We start from the raw sequence: 18509 nt of genomic DNA, 5'->3' as shown, positions 1-18509 counted from the left end.
TGACCCCTCTATGGAAAGGTGAGAATCTCACGAACATGTAGCCTACATGTCAGTTTTGCTCTAGGACGCCCACAAGCCTCAAAAGACTCATCTGAAGGTAGACTGGTACCTGTTAAAAAAATTAATGGAAGGATTTAGTGTCTAAAAAAATTGGTTAAATAGAGCAGGCCTGTGTATTTTTGTAAAAAAAAAATCAACAAATCATTTCCTGATCTTTCTTATATCTCTGAGATATAGGAAAGACACTTCAAAACAAACTTCCTTTTTATTTTATTGTAATACATTTTTCCATGTATGAATATGTTATTCAATGTGTTTCTATGGGATAATAGCAGTAAGGCCAAATTCAATGTTTCCACAAATATTTTGTACATATATTTTTTTATAACTAAAGGGGTCCTAAAATTCAAAATCAAATAACTAAATGTTCCTTGGTATGACCATCTTAAAACAAATCTATATGTTAGCTCAGTAGAATCAGCTGTGTGTAGTGCTAGGGCAAAAATCACAAAACGTGCACCCCTTTGGGTCCCAAGGACCCAGTTTGTGAAATCCTGCTCTAGGGGGATAGGCCTACATACAGTATGTACATAATTTTTTGCACTAACTCCTATCTGCATAATTTAACCTTTGAACTTTTTTGTATTTACATTTTTTGGGGGGCCTGAGTACTGCCCTACCTTGTATGGAAACCCGACATTGAATTGAATTCTACGTCGGGCAGAAATTAGCGTTTGAATCAGGGAAGTTTCCTCTCATGACTCTACAAGCCAGAATGTTGAATACAATTCTATTTTAATGTACAGGACCAGTCAAAAGTTTGGACACACTCCAGGGATTTTTCTTTATTTTTACTATTTTCTACATTGTAGAATAATAGTGAAGACATCAAAACTATTAAATAACACACATGGAATCATGTAGTAACCTTGATGACAGCTTTGCACACGCTTGGCATTCTCTCAACCAGCTTCATGAGGTAGTCACCTGGAATGCATTTCAATTATCAGTTGTGCCTTGTTAAAACTTAATTTAAGCTAACAGAACGTGACCGCCGAGTGCTGAAGCGTGTAAAAATAGTCTGTTCTCAGTTGCAACACTCACTACTGAGTTCCAAACTACCTCTGGAAGCAACGTCAGCACAAGAACTGTTCGTCGGTAGCTTCATAAAATGGGTTTCCATGGCCAAGCAGCCGCACACAAGCCTAAGATCACCATGTGCAAAGCCAAGTGTCGGTTGGAGTGGTGTAAAGCTCACCGACATTGGACTCTGGAGCAGTGGAAACGCGTTCTCTAGAGTGATGAATCACACTTCACCCTCTGGCAGTCCCACGGACGAATCTGAGTTAAGCGGATGCCAGAAGAACGCTACCTGCCCGAATGCATAGTGCCAACTGTAAAGTTTGGTGGAGGTTGAATAATGGTCTGGGCCTGTCTTTCATGGTTCGGGCTAGGCCCCTTAGTTCCAGTGAAGGGAAATCTTAACGCTACAGCATACAATAACATTCTAGACGATTCTGTGCTTCCAACTTTGTGGCAACGGTTCAGGGAAGGCCCTTTCCTGTTTCAGCATGACAATGCCCCCGTGCACAAAGCGAGGTCCATACAGAAATGGTTTGTCTAAATCAGTGTGGAAGAACTTGACTGGCATGCACAGAGCCCTGACCTCAACCCCATCGAACACCTTTGGGATGAATTGGAACGCCGACTGCGAGCCAGGCCTAATCGCCCAACATCAGTGCCCGACCTCAATAATGCTCTTGTGCCTGAATGGAAGCAAGTCCCTGCAGCAATGTTCCAACATCTAGTGGAAAGCCTTCCCAGAAGAGTGGAGGCTGTTATAGCAGCAAAGGGGGGGACCAACTCTATTTTAATGCCCATGATTTTGGAATGAAATGTTTGACGAGCAGGTGTCCACATACTTTTGGTCATGTAGTGTAGTTTGATACTTGAATCAGCAAAGAACAATCAATAATACCAAGGTAACCCATAGACACTGCAGCCCAAAGCTCGGTGAAACCAAGGTAAAAGGCAGTAACTGATGTGAGGGATGGAAGTTACTGCTTTTTTCCTTGGTTTCACTGTAACTTTGTTGCAGTTACTGCAAAAATAACAGCCCATTTTCTCCATAACACAACACAATGGAGGCAGGATATTTATTCACATGATAAAGCATGTATTGAATGTGTCAAAAATGTGCGGTTAATGCTCTTTTGCTTGGTATGACATGCACTCCACAGTAAATTCAGAACATTTTGTGCCTGGGTATATTTTATTGGAATAGTCTTTCATAGACTGTGCTTGCTAATGTTCATTAAATATTTGTTAGCAGAGATTTATAAATATCACATGTCACAGAGTGGCTTCAGTGGCGCCACTGCTGTTAAACTGACATGGAGAGAAATTCCATCACTGCTGTGCCCACTGTCTTGGTTCAACAGATGAAGCAACTCCTAAAATAATCAATTATCCTCCCTACTCCACTGTCCCCCAAAACGATCAATTATTAAACCTCTTCAGCGTCGGCTCACCTAGAATAGATTATATTATTATCAATTCGCCTATCAACACATCCCTCTTCCAGAAGAATGAGCCCAGCATGGACAGTAAACTCTATGTAGTATAATCTTCCACAATCGATTTATGACATAAAAATGACCAAAAAAGCGAATACTCAAATAGGTAATTCACCTTACATTCCAACCTGGGCACTGTCCAAGACAGGATGAAATTCTGATGTTGGTGAAACATAAATCTACAATTTAGCGTCCTATAGTTGAAACATTGTTTCAAAAAGTTGCTATTGTTACATTGAAACACAGGACATAACTCCTTAGCATCCTCTCTGAGAGATGGTGCGCATACAGCCTCGCCCTTAAAATGTATTTCGATATCTGCAAGACAAGGAAACAATGCATCAGTTAGAACTGGAACCTACAGACTGACAGTCCAGTAGCACACCAACCTTGACATTACAGTAGACGATTTGGTTTACCCATAGAAGTCCAAGGCGGGACCGTTATACAGTTGACCGCGATACATACTGGTAGTTGTAGTGCATTGACTCTTAGCATGTTGCATATTGACATGTGCAAAAACTACATTTCCCCAGACCTGTCACTGAGCGTTCCCGCTCCTATTGGCTGGCAGCTCCAGCCGCAGCCCCAGAGAATGAATGAAATTGAAACTGCTGGTATATTACATGTGCAATACCGGGATCTGCAGTGTTACATTGTATCTATCATACTATATCAAAATGGCCACAGTGGTACAGAACCCCCTGAAATCGTAAGTGCATACATTTTATATTTTACATTTTTAGGGATACATTTGTGGATGCTGTCAGTCCATGTAGCCTAGGTAATCGTTGACAATTTTATGCATCGTAAATAAGTATCCAGCCTATAGGCTACATCGCAAGCATATAGCAAGCTACATATATTTAAATGGTAGTGTAATAGCGATGGAAAGGTATATTTGAAACAGGCCTGGTTATGTTCCAAAATGCAGAGCTTCCTATGCATGCCTAGAAACAATTTCACTGAGCCAGCAATTACATGAGGACGCTATGGTGGAATGTTGAGGTACAATTTATGACCTGGTGTCCCTACTCAATAGACAAGATCGCAGCCAACTTGCATGACTGATCGGGTAGAGGTTTTCTATCAAACCGACTACCTAACAATAGCGAATAATAGCGAGTGGCAGCGGTTTTTTTTAAAAGGTTGTGCTTGATACCTGTTCACATTTTTTGCGTTAGGCTGTAAACAGGTAGGTAAAACCAAGCTGGTGGTACCCTATGTCGGCTGAAACCTAATACCCTTTGGACATCCTTTTCTTGTAGACAGACCTCTTGGCAAAATAGCCTACGTGCTTGCGATTATAATGGCAGCAGTGTTTACAGGCAGCGCATCTTCGCTCCAACAAGACATGCGTTCCTATATGCAAACACCTGATAAAATATTGTGTAGCCTTGCATCATATAAAATGGTTAACTTATGTGACGGGAGTGATTGCTTTTATTAGACTATTATTATTAGACTAGTCGCGTTGAACGGTGAACATTCCATCAAGTTTACATTCGATTCCTTTGTGCAGAATTTACACAAGAACATTTCAACGTGCGGAATGCAGCCTGGGCTCGTGTCCAAAAGGTGGCTGTGCGTCTGTCCGCTTGGTAAGATGCACTTGAGAGACCTTTTCGATTAGAAATAATTGAAAACATAATAACTCGACTCTCGAAAATGTATTTTTGGTGTGTTGTTTGGTTAAATTTAGGCATTTGCAGCCTGTCTAACAAAGAACGTGGTAGCCTACTGTAGTGCGGAACACAACGGATGTTACCTGAGCGGGAATGTAGTTGCGATGCAGTCGATGCTGTGCTGTCAGCGCTATCTGAAATCCAGACAGGCGACATTTCATGTAATTCATGAATTACAACGAATTACCTTAAGTATACGAATAGCCTAGTACAAGCAACAGTGAACTGCTTTAATTAATGTATTTGTCTACAACATAATTTATTTGATTCAGTCGATGCGCGGCAGTGATAGCATTCTAATTCTTGGGAAACTAACACACGTTTGGCTATTTGTTGCCATAGGATATGGCCAACTAGCCTAAAATGTTGGGTTATTCATATATGCATAAATACAACTGCACCTCTTAAATGTAATTAAATCAGCCTATTGCCTACCGATACTGATCGTGCACAGGGACCTGAGAGGTGAAAGGTGGCGCTGGAGGCATGAGCAATGCCGCTCATTTTCTCATTATAATATTCTCTGTTTAGGCTACCCCATTGTTATAGGAGAGTAGCGAGACATTTTTTATATGAAGTTGTTTCTTTTGTGTTGTTGTTTTTAAAGACATTTTAAGATGACCAGTAGCATCTTGTTCTGAAAGAGAATAGAATAAACACAGTCACAAACTGTTTAGGCCAACCAACAGTAGCCTACCACCCATTTGGTCGTTTATCAGTTATTAATTGGGATTTCCTTGTCATGTGAGTGTTTTAGCAACGCTGTGCATATCTGCGCTCCCAGTGATTCGCGCGCGGCTGAGTTCCTTTCTGCTGCCCGCCTGGTCTCGGGTCGCTCAATTACTGGGAACAAGTGGGGACATAGACGCTCCCAGAGGCCTTTGCAAGGCCATGTCAAGGGGATTCATTTGACTTATTTGCATGAAAAATACGAATGCGGGGAGCAAAGGGAATGGCATGGGATAGGAGCCATCAATGGACTAGGAACTGATTAATTCTGACTTGAATGTTTCTCAGTAAGGGTCTAGTCTAGTTAATATCCTCTACCACTGCTCCCGCTGCTTATATAATGTCATCTGGCCTACTAAATTCACTAGTTATTGAGGACAACACTGATTTGGAGTATTCGGAGCTCACTACTCAACTGTTGTCCCATGCATCTCAGAGGTTCAAAGAGTTCAATTGGTGGAGGCACATCCTCAGGGAACCACATATCTACTGGGCATTCCCCTAACCTCTCCAATGGTCCTCCTTTAATCTCTCTACTACTTTTCCTCTCTCTCTCTCTCTCTCTCTCTCTCTCTCTCTCTCTCTCTCTCTCTCTCTCTCTCTCTCTCTCTCTCTCTCTATCCCACCCACCCCCTGTTGCCCTCATGTTACCATCCCTGACTCACAACTAAATTCTCAGTTCTTTAGGGGTCTCTCTCTCTGTTTATTCTCTTTCCATCCATCCACAAACCTACCCCTACCCCTTGCCCTCAAGATGTCTCTTGGTTTTGAACTCTTTCTCTCTCCCCCCCATCCTTTCATTCTGTCACTCTACTTGGAGAAGGAGGCCATATGCTGACTGACTGTTGTGGTAGTTATTCTGCCGTGCCTGACTGATCTGAGGGAAATTAATTCCACATAATTCTGTGCTCAGGCACTGTTTAAACGAACAGCCAGGCCTGCTGAGTTCACTGGAGCCTGAGCATCCTCTTTCTCTCGCTAGGCCTCTCTCTCTCTCTCTCTCTCACTCCTATCGCTCTCTCCCCTCTTTCTCTCCCCTCTCTTTTTGTGAGGGCATTTCTTTTCTGGTTTATTGCCATCAGTCCCTCTTTTTTCCACAGCATTTCTTCTCTTTGTCTTCATGGGAAGACGAGAGTGAGACACAGATAAGTATTTTTAGCTCTATGACCTATTTCTCCATTGCTACCTAACCAACTGTCAGTCACTTCCCTGTGCTTTGGGATCCTATATGGTCACCAGCTGTAGTCTCGAGTTGTAGTTCAGGACAGGGAGAATAGGAACTACAACAGCCCTTTACAGTAGTGGCCAAGGAGGCTATTCAAATAATTCACTTAGGAAACCACTATTGGATGTGTAAGAAAGAAACAGGAAGAAGGCCTAGTATGCATGCACAGCAATGAGGTGGCTATGATTCATCAGCCATGTTGTCCAACATAGTTTCACTGGTTTTGGAGTAGTAGGATCATTTGGATAGGGCATACGACTGTGGGGGATGGTTGGGACATGGATCTAGCTGTGTGACTGGGAACATTCAGAAGAGCCCCTAACCGAATCCGATTCAGACTGACTGAAAGAAAGACAGATGAATAATAATGAGGGCAATGAAAGGGTTGAATGAAGACGTAATTCCAAACATACATGTATTTGGATGGATGCCTATTGGCAGCTTTTGTTTTGTGTGCAAAAAAATGCTTTGGGGTTATAAACGTGGTACCTTTGCTTTAGTGTTATTGCCTGTGACTGTGACAATGACAGGTAGGGATGGAACGAACAGGGTGATACAAGGTGCACAGAATAGGCTCCAGCAATAAACATGCTTGAATTGCATTGCACAGTTGCATGGCACAGACAGAAGGTCCCAGCTCGCATTCATTATAAATCACAGGGAAAGAAAATCCATTGGAAGAAATAATGTCACAACGTTTTGTAGACATTTTAATCAGTGGTAAAGCAAGTGTTGTTTACATCCACCAGTGGAGGCTGCTGAGGGGAGGATGGTCTCATAATAATGTCCGGAACGGGCAGATATAATGGCATTAAGGACATGGAAACCATGTGTTTAATGTATTTGATACCATTCCACTGATTCTGCTCCAGTCATTACCACGAGCCCATCCTCCCCAATTAAGGTGCCACCAACCTCCTGTGACATCCACATGGCATAACAATCTACTTCTACCAGCATCCTTAACAGTCCTACTCTGTAATAATCTATAATAATCTCCAAGTATTCCTGCTCGTCCTCTCCCGAAACATTCCTCTAATCCCACTCTCTGGTCATTACTACACTCTTATTCTCTGGCACACACACACAGACACATACACACACAATTCTATACATTCTGCAGTAGTCCCATTCTACACTACACTATTTCCTCTGAGGTAATTCCTTTAGTTCCATTGTCTCTGGCCACTGGTATGGATCTCTGCTAGAAATTGTTGGGTGGAGTCATGTGAAGCAAATGAGTATTTCCTCATGCAGCACGTTAATAACGTTGGAGAGTGAGAGAGAGAGAGAGAGAGAGAGAGAGAGAGGAGGAGAGGAGAGAGAGAGAGAGAAGGGAGGAAGGAAGGATCCATCCACGTAATAACAGTAAAAGTCAATAAATCTCACCCGAAGGACCAGTGTTCAGCCATGGAGGTTGGATTGCCATGCCCTGATGTACTGCCCTAAATGCACACTCAGACTCACAGTACACATACACAGAATATTCAAACACACACTGTACATACACAAGCTCCAAACACAAACGCATAGACACACAATATACAGACACACAAGGAATATGTATTGTGCATAAACAGACTCACAGCATCAGTGTTTACCAACTCCAGTTCTTGACTACCTCCAACAGCACACATCTTTGTTGTAGATCTTGCCTAGCCATCATGTTTCAAGAGGACCACAATGGAAATAAGTCCCAGACTTTATTGTGTGTTATCCTCTATGATTTTACTCATGTGCATGTATGGCTTTTTCACGTTTTATGTGTGCTTGTTTTTTTTAATGGTTGAATTAATAACTAAACTAAACTAAGCCCTGGACAAAAAAACACCTAGGGCTTGATGATTAGTTGACAAGTTGAATCAGGTGTGCTTGTTCAGGGCTACAATAACAATGTGTATTGTTGTAGGTACTGGAAACACTGTCCTCTAGAATACAGTCACATAAGCAGACACACAGATATGACACTTTATACAAAACCAGAGGCCTGTAACATGGCAACAAGGTAGTTACGGTAACATGCAGATGAATGCAAACATACCTAACACAGACCTATAGATACATAGACACAGCTACTGTACAGATGCATTCTCTCTCTCCAATTCATTCACTTACATACACACTTGCATGCACGCACACACATGTGCACACACACACACACACACACACATAGTGATGGGGGAAAATTCAATAGTTACATTTCGCAATATTATTTTTGCGCTGGTTGGCTGTACCTGCACCAAAACTCCAGTATTTTTCCTTCATAGTTTGTTCTCCATCTTCTTTTTGAATAGGGAGCCAATTTGTTTTCAGCACTTTTATTTCCATGACTAACCAAAACTCATTTTCTTATGGCTCTCTCTTGTCCTTCTGCAGCAGACAGGTGAGCAATATGTTTGGAACATCGAATCGCAGTAAAATCACAGTATCGAATCGTAATACATATAGAATCGTGAGAATCGCAATACATATCGTATAAGTATGGTGATAATATTGTATGGTGAGGTCCCTGGTGATTCCCAGCCCTACACACACATTTTCTTTGTCTCAGTGACATGTTACATTAACAGATGAGATGTGTGATAGTCCTACAGTGGTGCAGCTGTCTGTGTTACTGTCTGTTTATGTGTCAGCATCAGCTTAACATCAGCACTGTGTGTGTGTGTGTGTGTGTGTGTATGTGTGTGTGTGTGTGTATGTGTGTGTGTGTGTGTGTGTGTGTGTGAGACAGCTCCTGGTGATCAACGCCACAGCCCCCTCAACAGCCCAATGTCTTCCAGCTGTTAGACTGGCAGATGCTAGCTGACACACTTACTTTATACACACACACACACACACATAGGCCTGCATGCACTACCACACGCACACAAACATGTACACACACACACCTGTCATCACAGCCTAGTCACTGACAGGCATCCTAGTCATGAAAAACGCTTATGTTTCACGCTACATGGCTACGCCAATGTCGTCTCCCAAAGTGACAAGAAGTCGGTGTGCTTGTCTGTGTACGGTTCTTTATTATACACAAAGTATGTTCACTGTCAAAAGTTGGAGAGCGTAGTGAGTTTGGGTGGACGCAATACATACAGGTTACAATTGATTATGTTTGGATGGAATTCATCTCTTTCCTGTACCATGCATTAAACTTCTTTGCCCTCACATGGTTTGATAATACTGCTAAGTATGTCTTTTCTAGAGCGCATACATGTCTGCCCTCATTTTCAGGGTCTGGTTGGGCGTGTGAGGCTTGGTTTGGTCTCTGTGCTGTTCAGTTCTGTGCTGTTCTGCTCACTACACCAGGCCTATAGCTTTACATCTCCTAGTCCTCAGCAGCACAGCAATCTACTGAGAGACCAAGAAAAGGCAGTCACATCTGTAGAGGGGGAGAAAAAAAGATAAATCATTTCTCTGGGTACTGAGAAAGAGAGGGGGAAGGAGGAAGAGAGATGGAGGGGAGGAGGAGGAGGGGGTTGAATTGGTAAGGGTGATATTGCATAGTGTAATCTGTGGGGGGATGGGTGCACAGATTGCCTTTCCTCCACCAGGCAAGGCAGAGCCTGCCTCACACTGCTGTGCTGTGTGGACCAGAGCAGTATAGCATCAGTACTGAAGGCCTATGGCCATGGTCAGACGGTTAGTCTACAGAGGCTGTTCACCACAATGCTGCCTTCACACACACCACACACACACAGGTCTACACACCTGCCTGGCACACCTGGCCATCTCAGCATCGGTCATCTGCGCAGACACACACACACACACACACACACACACGACCATCCACACAACCCACTCTCCCATATGTGTGTGTATGACATATTGGGGGCTACTATACTGGATGGTACCAGGTTCAAACCTCATGATAGAGAGAGTGCTTTTATGAAAATATTATTTAGTGTACGTAGCAGTCTCCTGAAGGCCTACGTGATGTGAAATCATCCTTCCTTGATAATCCATTAGTTAAATGCCATATAATTTCTCTTGCAGGGTCATTATGCATACATCCCCTTATTAACCAAGTTAGAAATCACCATTAGAAAGTAATCCCTTTTCCTAATTGGCATTTTGTAATTGTAGCTTAGTTCTTTTGACTGGTTCATAATTTACATGGTGAGGTTTCATTTTCCAATGACCTGACTTTCCCTCTAGATGGAGCCCTCTGTTTCTCTTTCATTCAAGCCACTGCTAATTGAGGCTAATTGGAGAGTGGCCAGTGGTTGGTGTTTTGGGTACTGTAGTTTGGAAATTGAAGTCGTAGCATGTACTGTGTGTAGATTTGTCATTCTGTGGACTGCAGTTTATTGCTCTTGCTTCCAATGCCTTAGAAAGTGGGTTATAGGGGGGGTTATGGTGATGGTTGTGCTATCTTGGAGGGTTGTATGTTTGCCTGTCTGTCTGTGTGTGTCTGTGTGTGTGTGCATGTGTGTGTGTGCACGTGTGCGTGTGTGTGTTTTAGTGGGTGCGCTCCCAGCCATATGCTCCTCTCTCTGCTCTGCTTTTGTTTGGACCAATCACTCCCTTCTGTTTGCCTGTTGTCGAGATGCTCTGTGGGTTTAAGATTGTTAAAAAGGCACTTGATGCTCCAGGCCTTTCCTCTTTTCTCCTCATTTGTGTGTTTTTGTGTCTATGTCTGTATTAGTGACTGGTCTAAAGCCTGTTTACGTGTCTGTTCTTGTGTACTATCTGTGTGGTTTTGTAGGTTTTTATTTCTGGCTGTGTCTAGAGTTCTGATTGTGTAGGGCTGCTGGTGTATGGCTATCTCACACTGTCCACCTTATCTAGCAGTGCTGTTCTCCGCTTGTTTAGAATCACACTGGCCGTAGAGTTATGCTGCTGAAATAGGTTCCCTTTCCATGCTGGTGGCCATAAAGTTGATAAATTGGTCCCCCCCCTTGGTGAAACATTGCCTGGCCTTTCCTGTCCACCTCTGACTGCCTCACAGAGGCCCTGCTAAGCCCCTGGAGCTGAAAGCAGGCCAGACCACCAGTACAGGCCCTCAGCTCCTCCAGGTTGTAGTAGGCCACTAGTAGAATGACTCTCTGGATGCTGATGGTGGACAGGATAGAGAAGCTTGGTCATCTCTGTCTCTGTCTGGTTTCCCTGGTGATGTTTCCTCATCTCCCACCCCTTCTAATGCGACTAGCCCCGATGCTCCTCCCTCTTTTCCCCCTGCCCTGCTACAAAGTTTCTCCCTGCAGGCAGTCACTGAGTCCGAGGTGCTAAAGGAGCTCCTTAAACTTGACCCCCCAAAAATCATCTGGGTCAGATGGTTTAGACCCTTTCTTCTTTAAGGTTGCTGCCCCTATCATCGCCAAGCCTATCTCTGACGTTTTTAACCTGTCTCTCCTCTCTGGGGAGGTTCCCATTGCTTGGAAGGCAGCCACAGTGTGTCCTTTATTTAAAGGGGGAGATTAAGCTGATCCTAACTGTTATAGGCCAATTTCTATTTTGCCCTGTTTAAAAAAAGTGTTGGAAAAACTTGTCAATAATCAACTGACTGGCTTTCTTGATGTCTATAGTATTCTCTCTGTCACGCTCTGGCTCCGGGACTGTGTATTTTGAGCCAGGGTGTGTTCAGTTGGTTGTGTTGTATTTGGTTGTGTTTCATTGTTTGGTCGTGTGACTCCCAATCAGTGGTAACGAGTGTCAGCTGTCGGCTCGTTATCTCTGATTGGGAGCCATATTTAAACTGTCAGTGTTCACCTTAGTGTTGTGGGTTTTTGTTCCTTTACGGTCATTGTAACTGTGGACTTCACGAATCGTTTGTTTTGGTTTTTGCACTTTAGTATAATAAAGTCATCATGTTCGCTCAACGCGCTGCGTATTGGTCTGCTCCTTTTGAAGACGATCGTGACACTCTCTGGTATGCAATATGGTTTCCGCTCAGGTTATGGATGTGTCACTGCAACCTTAAAGGTCCTAAATGATGTCACCATTGCCCTTGATTCTAAGCAATGTTGTGCTGCTATTTTTATTGACTTGGCCAAAGCTTCTGATACGGGAAACCATTCCGTTCTTGTGGGCCGGCTAAGGAGTATTGGTGTCTCTGAGGGGTCTTTGGCCTGGTTTGCTAACTACCTCTCTCAAAGAGTGCAGTGTATAAAGTCAGAACATCTGCTGTCTCAGCCACTGCTAGTCACCAAGGGAGTACCCCAAGGCCCGATCCTATGCCCAATGTCTTCTCAATTCACATCAACAACATAGCTCAGGCAGTAGGAAGCTCTCTCATCCATTTATATCCAGATGATACAGTCTTATACTCAGCTGGCCCCTCCCCGGATCTTGTGTTAAACGCTCTACAACAAAGCTTTCTTAGTGTCCAACAAGCTTTCTCTGCCCTTAACCTGAAAACCTCCAAAACAAAAGTAATGTGGTTTGGCAAGAAGAATGCCCCTCTCCCAACCGGTGTGATTACTACCTCTGAGGGTTTAGAGCTTGAGGTAGTCACCTCATACAAGTACTTGGGAGGATGACTAGACGGTACACTGTCCTTCTCTCAGCACATATCAAAGCTGCAGTCTAAGGTTAAATCTAGACTTGGTTTCCTCTATCGTAATCGCTCCTCTTTCAACCCAGCTGCCAAACTAACCCTGATTCAGATGACCATCCTACCCATGCTAGATTACGGAAACGTAATTTATAGATTGGCAGGGAAGGGTGCTCTCAAGCGGCTAGATGCTCTTTACCATTCGCACATCAGATTTGCCACCAATGCTCCTTATAAGACACATCACTGCACTCTATACTCCTCTGTAAACTGGTAATCTCTGTATACCCGTCGCAAGACCCACAGGTTGAAGCTTATTTATAAAACCCTCTTAGGCCTCACTCCCCACTATCTGAGATACCTACTGCAGCCCTCATCCTCCACATACAACACCCGTTCTGCCAGTCACATTCTGTTAAAGGTCCCCAAAGCACACATGTCCCTGGGTCGCTCCTCTTTTCATGCTTCGCATGATGTATTGTTGTCTCTACCTTCTTGCCCTTTGTGCTGTCGTCTGTGCCCAATAATGTTTGTACCATGTTTTGTGCTGCTACCATGTTGTGCTGCTGCCATGTTGTGTTGCTACCATGCTGTATTGTCATATGTTGCTGCCATGCTATGTTGTTGTCTTAGGTCTCTCTTTATGTAGTGTTGTGGTGTCTCTCTTGTCGTGATGTGTTTTCTCCTATATTTTATGTATTTATTTATTTTGAATCCCAGCCCCCGTCCCCGCAGGAGGCCTTTTGCCTTTTGGTAGGCCGTCATTGTAAATAAGAATTTGTTCTTAACTGACTTGCCTAGTTAAATAAAGGTTAAATAAAAATAAATAAAATGTGGTATGCTCATCTCTCCCAGCCTAGCATCCACTAACCCCAAATAGTTCTTTTTTTAAGCCATCAAGGGCAAACAGCCGTGGCGTAATGTAATGAGATTGCAGGCAGAAGCGACTAAACTGAAAGCAGCCATTTTCTACAGCTGTCAACTTCTTGTTGAATGGGCCGACTTATTCTGATAGCTCGAATGGCAGCACCGGGGTGACGGGGTGGGGGAGTGGCTGAGTGGGGGAGTGTCGAGACTGATGGGCAGGGGAGCAGTGAAGGGAGGGACGTAGGGGGTAGAGGAGAGGAGGAGGGAGAGGGAGGAACCTCCAGGGTTATAGCTGCTTTGCATTTTGAATGTTTTTTTCACCTCTCCTCTTATCACATTGCATCCCCTTCCCTCTGCTACCAGAGCTAGTGCAGCCTTTCAGCCCAAGCCTATTTCCACATCACACACTTCATATTTTAAAAGCTGGGTGTATAGGTTTGCGTGTGCATGTGCGTGCATGTGTGTCCTTCTGCCTCTTTGCATTCATGAGTATTTATTTGTGTGGACATGTGCATTCTCCCCAGCCAACGTATCCATGAGGTTTGTCTAAAAATGAAGATTGATGGGAAACATTATGTCTGTGTTGTCATCCAGACGAATGACACATATATCTAGTGATTACACCAATAATTACACCACACTTTCCACCGTCATCAAAGCTATGCTGTGGAATGCCAACAGTACAGTAGAACTCACAGTACGTCAAGAATATCATACTTCCATACACAACCACATTTCTAACCTTGTTCATCATCCACCACACACCCATCCAACATCACACAGCCTCAGTTGAACTGATTTCCCTGCTACCACCACCATAGCTAAGCTTTGTCTCAAATGGCACACTATTCCCTATATAGTGCCTTGGTCAAAAGTAGTGCACTATTAAGCAATAGGGTGCCAATTGGGACATAGTCTAAGTCCCTCAGCCTTGTTCCAGTTCCTCCCTGCTGTGTGTCACATTTGGTCCTCTGGTATCCAGGCCTCCTCTCATCCCGTAGGAAGCACTGTTGGGTGACCATAGGTTGGACTGCCAGGGAGGGAAGGGGGGCACACCACACCATATCCCTTTTAATGCCCAGCCAGCAAATCTCTAATCCTCCATGCAGAGGTCTGGTCTGATGGTATAGTATGGAGTGTGACGTGTAGCCAGTCCCAATATTCTGTCTTGTCTGTTACACTGGAATATTTGCTATATTTCCTATTTACTACCGTATGGATGACAAACGTATGTACTGTACAGCAGTATACTGTGTGGTTGAGATTGTATGTGCTGTGTACAGTATATTGTATGGTTGCAAATCTATGTATTAACAGTATACTCTATAGTTGCAATTCTATATACTGTACAGGTGTAGGATCTTAATTTGATCACTACTTTGTTGCTGTGAATTGCAGATGAGCTTCGTGATTGACATCAATTCCCTGAAAACCTGCACTAACACACGGTTATATTAACAGTATTGCACTTTTCATGTAGCCTCATTTTGACCAGCTAATAGCCTAACCACCGATCAAGCAACATTCTGGATTAAACGTTCAAATCCTGTTGCTGCAGGATTATTTTGCTGTGACAATATAGGTCAAATTAAGATCTGTATAGTATACAGTATGGATAATGATCCTATGTACTGCACACTACAGTACGTATACTGTGATCTTATATACTGTATATTGTATGGTTGCGATCCTATATACTGTGCACTGTATGAACAATATACTGTATGTTTGCCATGGCTGGCAACCTTGGTATTGTGACTGTGTTAGAGAAGCACCAGGAATAAAATAGGGTGGTGATGAACAGGAGGGGAGGAGGAGAGGAGAGGAGGAAGGCAGTGACTCACAGTGTCCCTCTATCTCTGTGTTCACAGGCAATCTGGAGGAACAGTTATTAAGAACAGGTAAGGGAGGAGGGAGAAGGGAGAAGGGTGGGAGGTGGGTGCACAAGATAAAATACAAAATAAACTCTCTACAGGATACACACTTACCCATGTTCACATGTACTACATAGACTTGCATTCACTTACAGTACAAAAGTGCTCACACGTATAACTATGCATACACACACACACACATACACACACACACACACACACACATACACACACACACGCTGACATTATGTGATGTCTGGCAGTGAACAGTCTATTCTACCTCATCCGGCGATGCTGATAGCCTCGCTCTGTTCACACATTCAGAGCACTGTGTCTCACCTTTCATGTGTCACTACATGCAATGTGTGTGCATGTGCGTGCGTGCGTGCGTGTCACTTTTGATGAGTCTCTACATGCCCTGGCATAGCCCAGGTCCTCTGAGAAAACCACAGCCAGACACACAGAGAGAGACAGAGGAATGATACTGTACATTAGAAAAACCACCCATACGTAAAAATGTATGCGCACATGACTGTAAGTCGCTTTGGATAAAAGCGTCTGCTAAATGGCATATTATTATTATTATTATTTATTATTAAAAACAGATGTGCTTTCTTTATTTTCTCACTGTAGAGTGTGGATTATGCAATGTTGATCTGTGGGTCCTCAAGTGAAATGACCTAGGTTAACAGGGCTCTGTGTCTCTCTCTTGCCTCCTTGTGCCAACTGTGTGCCACCCTGTCTGTGCCAGTCTGGGAGAGGAGTTCTACAGAGAGGCCATCGAGCACTGCCGCAGCTACAATGCCCGCCTGTGTGCCGAGCGCTCCATGCGCCTGCCCTTCCTGGACTCCCAGACCGGCGTGGCACAGAGCAACTGCTACATCTGGATGGAGAAGAACCACCGCGGCCCAGGTGTGTGTGTATGTGTGTGTACCTGTGTGTGTGTGTGTGTGTGTGTGTGTATGTAAGGCCTATGCTGTGTGCGTGTGTGTGTTCATGGACAACATATTAGTGTGTGTTCATGGACAACATGTTAGAGTGTGTTCATGGACAACATGTTAGTGTGTGTTCATGGACAACATGTTAGTGTGTGTTCAAGGACAACATGTTAGTGTGTGTTCATGGACAACATGTTAGTGTGTGTTCATGGACAACATGTTAGTGTGTGTTCATGGACAACATGTTAGTGTGTGTTCATGGACAACATATTAGTGTGTGTTCATGGACAACATGTTAGTGTGTGTTCAAGGACAACATGTTAGTGTGTGTTCATGGACAACATGTTAGTGTGTGTTCATGGACAACATGTTAGTGTGTGTTCAAGGACAACATGTTAGTGTGTGTTCAAGGACAACATGTTAGTGTGTGTTCATGGACAACATGTTAGTGTGTGTTCATGGACAACATGTTAGAGTGTGTTCATGGACAACATGTTAGTGTGTGTTCATGGACAACATGTTAGTGTGTGTTCATGGACAACATGTTAGTGTGTGTTCAAGGACAACATGTTAGTGTGTGTTCAAGGACAACATGTTAGTGTGTGTTCCAATGCATGCACACCTGTAATAAACACAGGGTAAGAGGCAGGTTAAAGGGGTATGAGGTCTGGGGTAGGGAGGTCTGTAACACAGCCTTCACATCTTCGCTTCTCCTCTGCTCTCAGCAGCCGTTTGTCATCTCCTCCATCTCTCTATCTTTCTCTCGCCCCTCTCCTCTCCTCTCCTCTGTCTCCTCTCCTATCTTTCTGTAGCCCCTCTCCTCTCCTCCGTCTCCTCTCCTATCTTTCTCTCGCCCCTCTCCTCTCCTCCGTCTCCTCTCCTATCTTTCTGTAGCCCCTCTCCTCTCCTCCGTCTCCTCTCCTATCTTTCTCTCGCCCCTCTCCTCTCCTCCGTCTCCTCTCCTATCTTTCTGTAGCCCCTCTCCTCTCCTCCATCTCTCTATATTTCTCTCTTCCCCTCTCTCACACTCCTGTGTAGTATCAGTGTCTCCCTCTGGCTGTTCCTCATTCCTCATCCAGAGAGAGAGTGTGTGTGTATGTGTACAGTATGCCTCAGAGTTTTGAGTTTGTTGTGTGTGTGTGTTTTGAGTGTGTATGAGTGACACAGTGTTGTTTTTACTAACATAAATGACAGATTAGAGGTATAGATTTGTCAAGCAAATAAACCTCAACCAAAGAATTATAAAAGCTTAGTATTTCTGTTTGCACTAAAAACGGACATATCCCTTCTATTTAAAGTGGCTATAAAATGATGTTCACCCACAGAATCATTGCAGGTAGATAACATCACCACCTTAACTCCTTAATCATAGTCTGCTTTAACAGTTTTTCACATTACTTTGGCGTTGTTCTTTGTTTGGCCCCCAGGTTTGGCCCCAGGACAGTTGTATACTTACCCTGCCCGCTGCTGGCGCAAGAAGAGACGACTAAACATTCTGGAGGACCCACGCCTCGGACCCATTGAGTTTAAGATCGGTAAGAGACAGACAGGAAAACTGAGTGGGCCGTGGAATGACAGAGAAAAGCCTCTGTACAGCACAGGAGGTTGGTGGTACCTTAATTGGGGAGGACGAGCTCATGGTAATGGCTGGAGTGGAATAAGTGGAATGGTATCAAATACATTAAACACGTGGTTTCCAGGTGTTTGATGCCATTTCATTCATGCCGTTCCAGACATTATTATGAGATGTGCTCCCCTCAGCAGCATCCTGTGCTTTACAGTAGCTGTATTTGCATTGTTGTGTTAGTCTGTCAGGGCAAAGTGATAGCTGGGAATGAATTCTAACACATGTATTAGCAGGGGAGTGTTACTGTAATGTGTGTATTGGTGGGGGATACTAACGTACAGTGTGGTGTGTGTGTGTATGTGTTCAGACTACGAGGCGTCTCTGAAGAAGGAGGGGGGCTTGCCGGAGGGGCCGGTGTTGGAATCACTGCTCAGTGGAGAGACTCTGGACAAGAAGGTGGAGACCAAGGAAGAGGAACCTATGAGCGAGTGCCAGGTAAGAGAAGCTTAGAATCACTCATGATCGCCCGCACACACACACACACACGCAAGTTCTAGT

The 18509-nt window shown here is 43.9% G+C and overlaps 1 protein-coding gene across 1 annotated transcript in view; it reads left to right on the top strand.

The window, feature by feature from the left end:
* The first annotated feature begins 3175 nt into the window (after positions 1-3175).
* Positions 3176-18509, top strand: part of LOC121563782 (zinc finger protein neuro-d4) — a 54069-nt gene continuing 38735 nt past the window's right edge. Inside the window, exons 1-5 of the mRNA XM_041875502.2 lie at positions 3176-3288; positions 15444-15473; positions 16198-16358; positions 17812-17919; positions 18319-18446. Of these exons, the coding sequence (XP_041731436.1) occupies positions 3176-3288; positions 15444-15473; positions 16198-16358; positions 17812-17919; positions 18319-18446 (540 nt within the window). The remainder of the gene's footprint in view (positions 3289-15443; positions 15474-16197; positions 16359-17811; positions 17920-18318; positions 18447-18509) is intronic.

The sequence above is a fragment of the Coregonus clupeaformis genome, chromosome 5 (assembly GCF_020615455.1).
Source record: "Coregonus clupeaformis isolate EN_2021a chromosome 5, ASM2061545v1, whole genome shotgun sequence".
NCBI lineage: Eukaryota > Metazoa > Chordata > Actinopteri > Salmoniformes > Salmonidae > Coregonus > Coregonus clupeaformis.
This window is presented reverse-complemented; position numbering and strand designations above follow the sequence as displayed.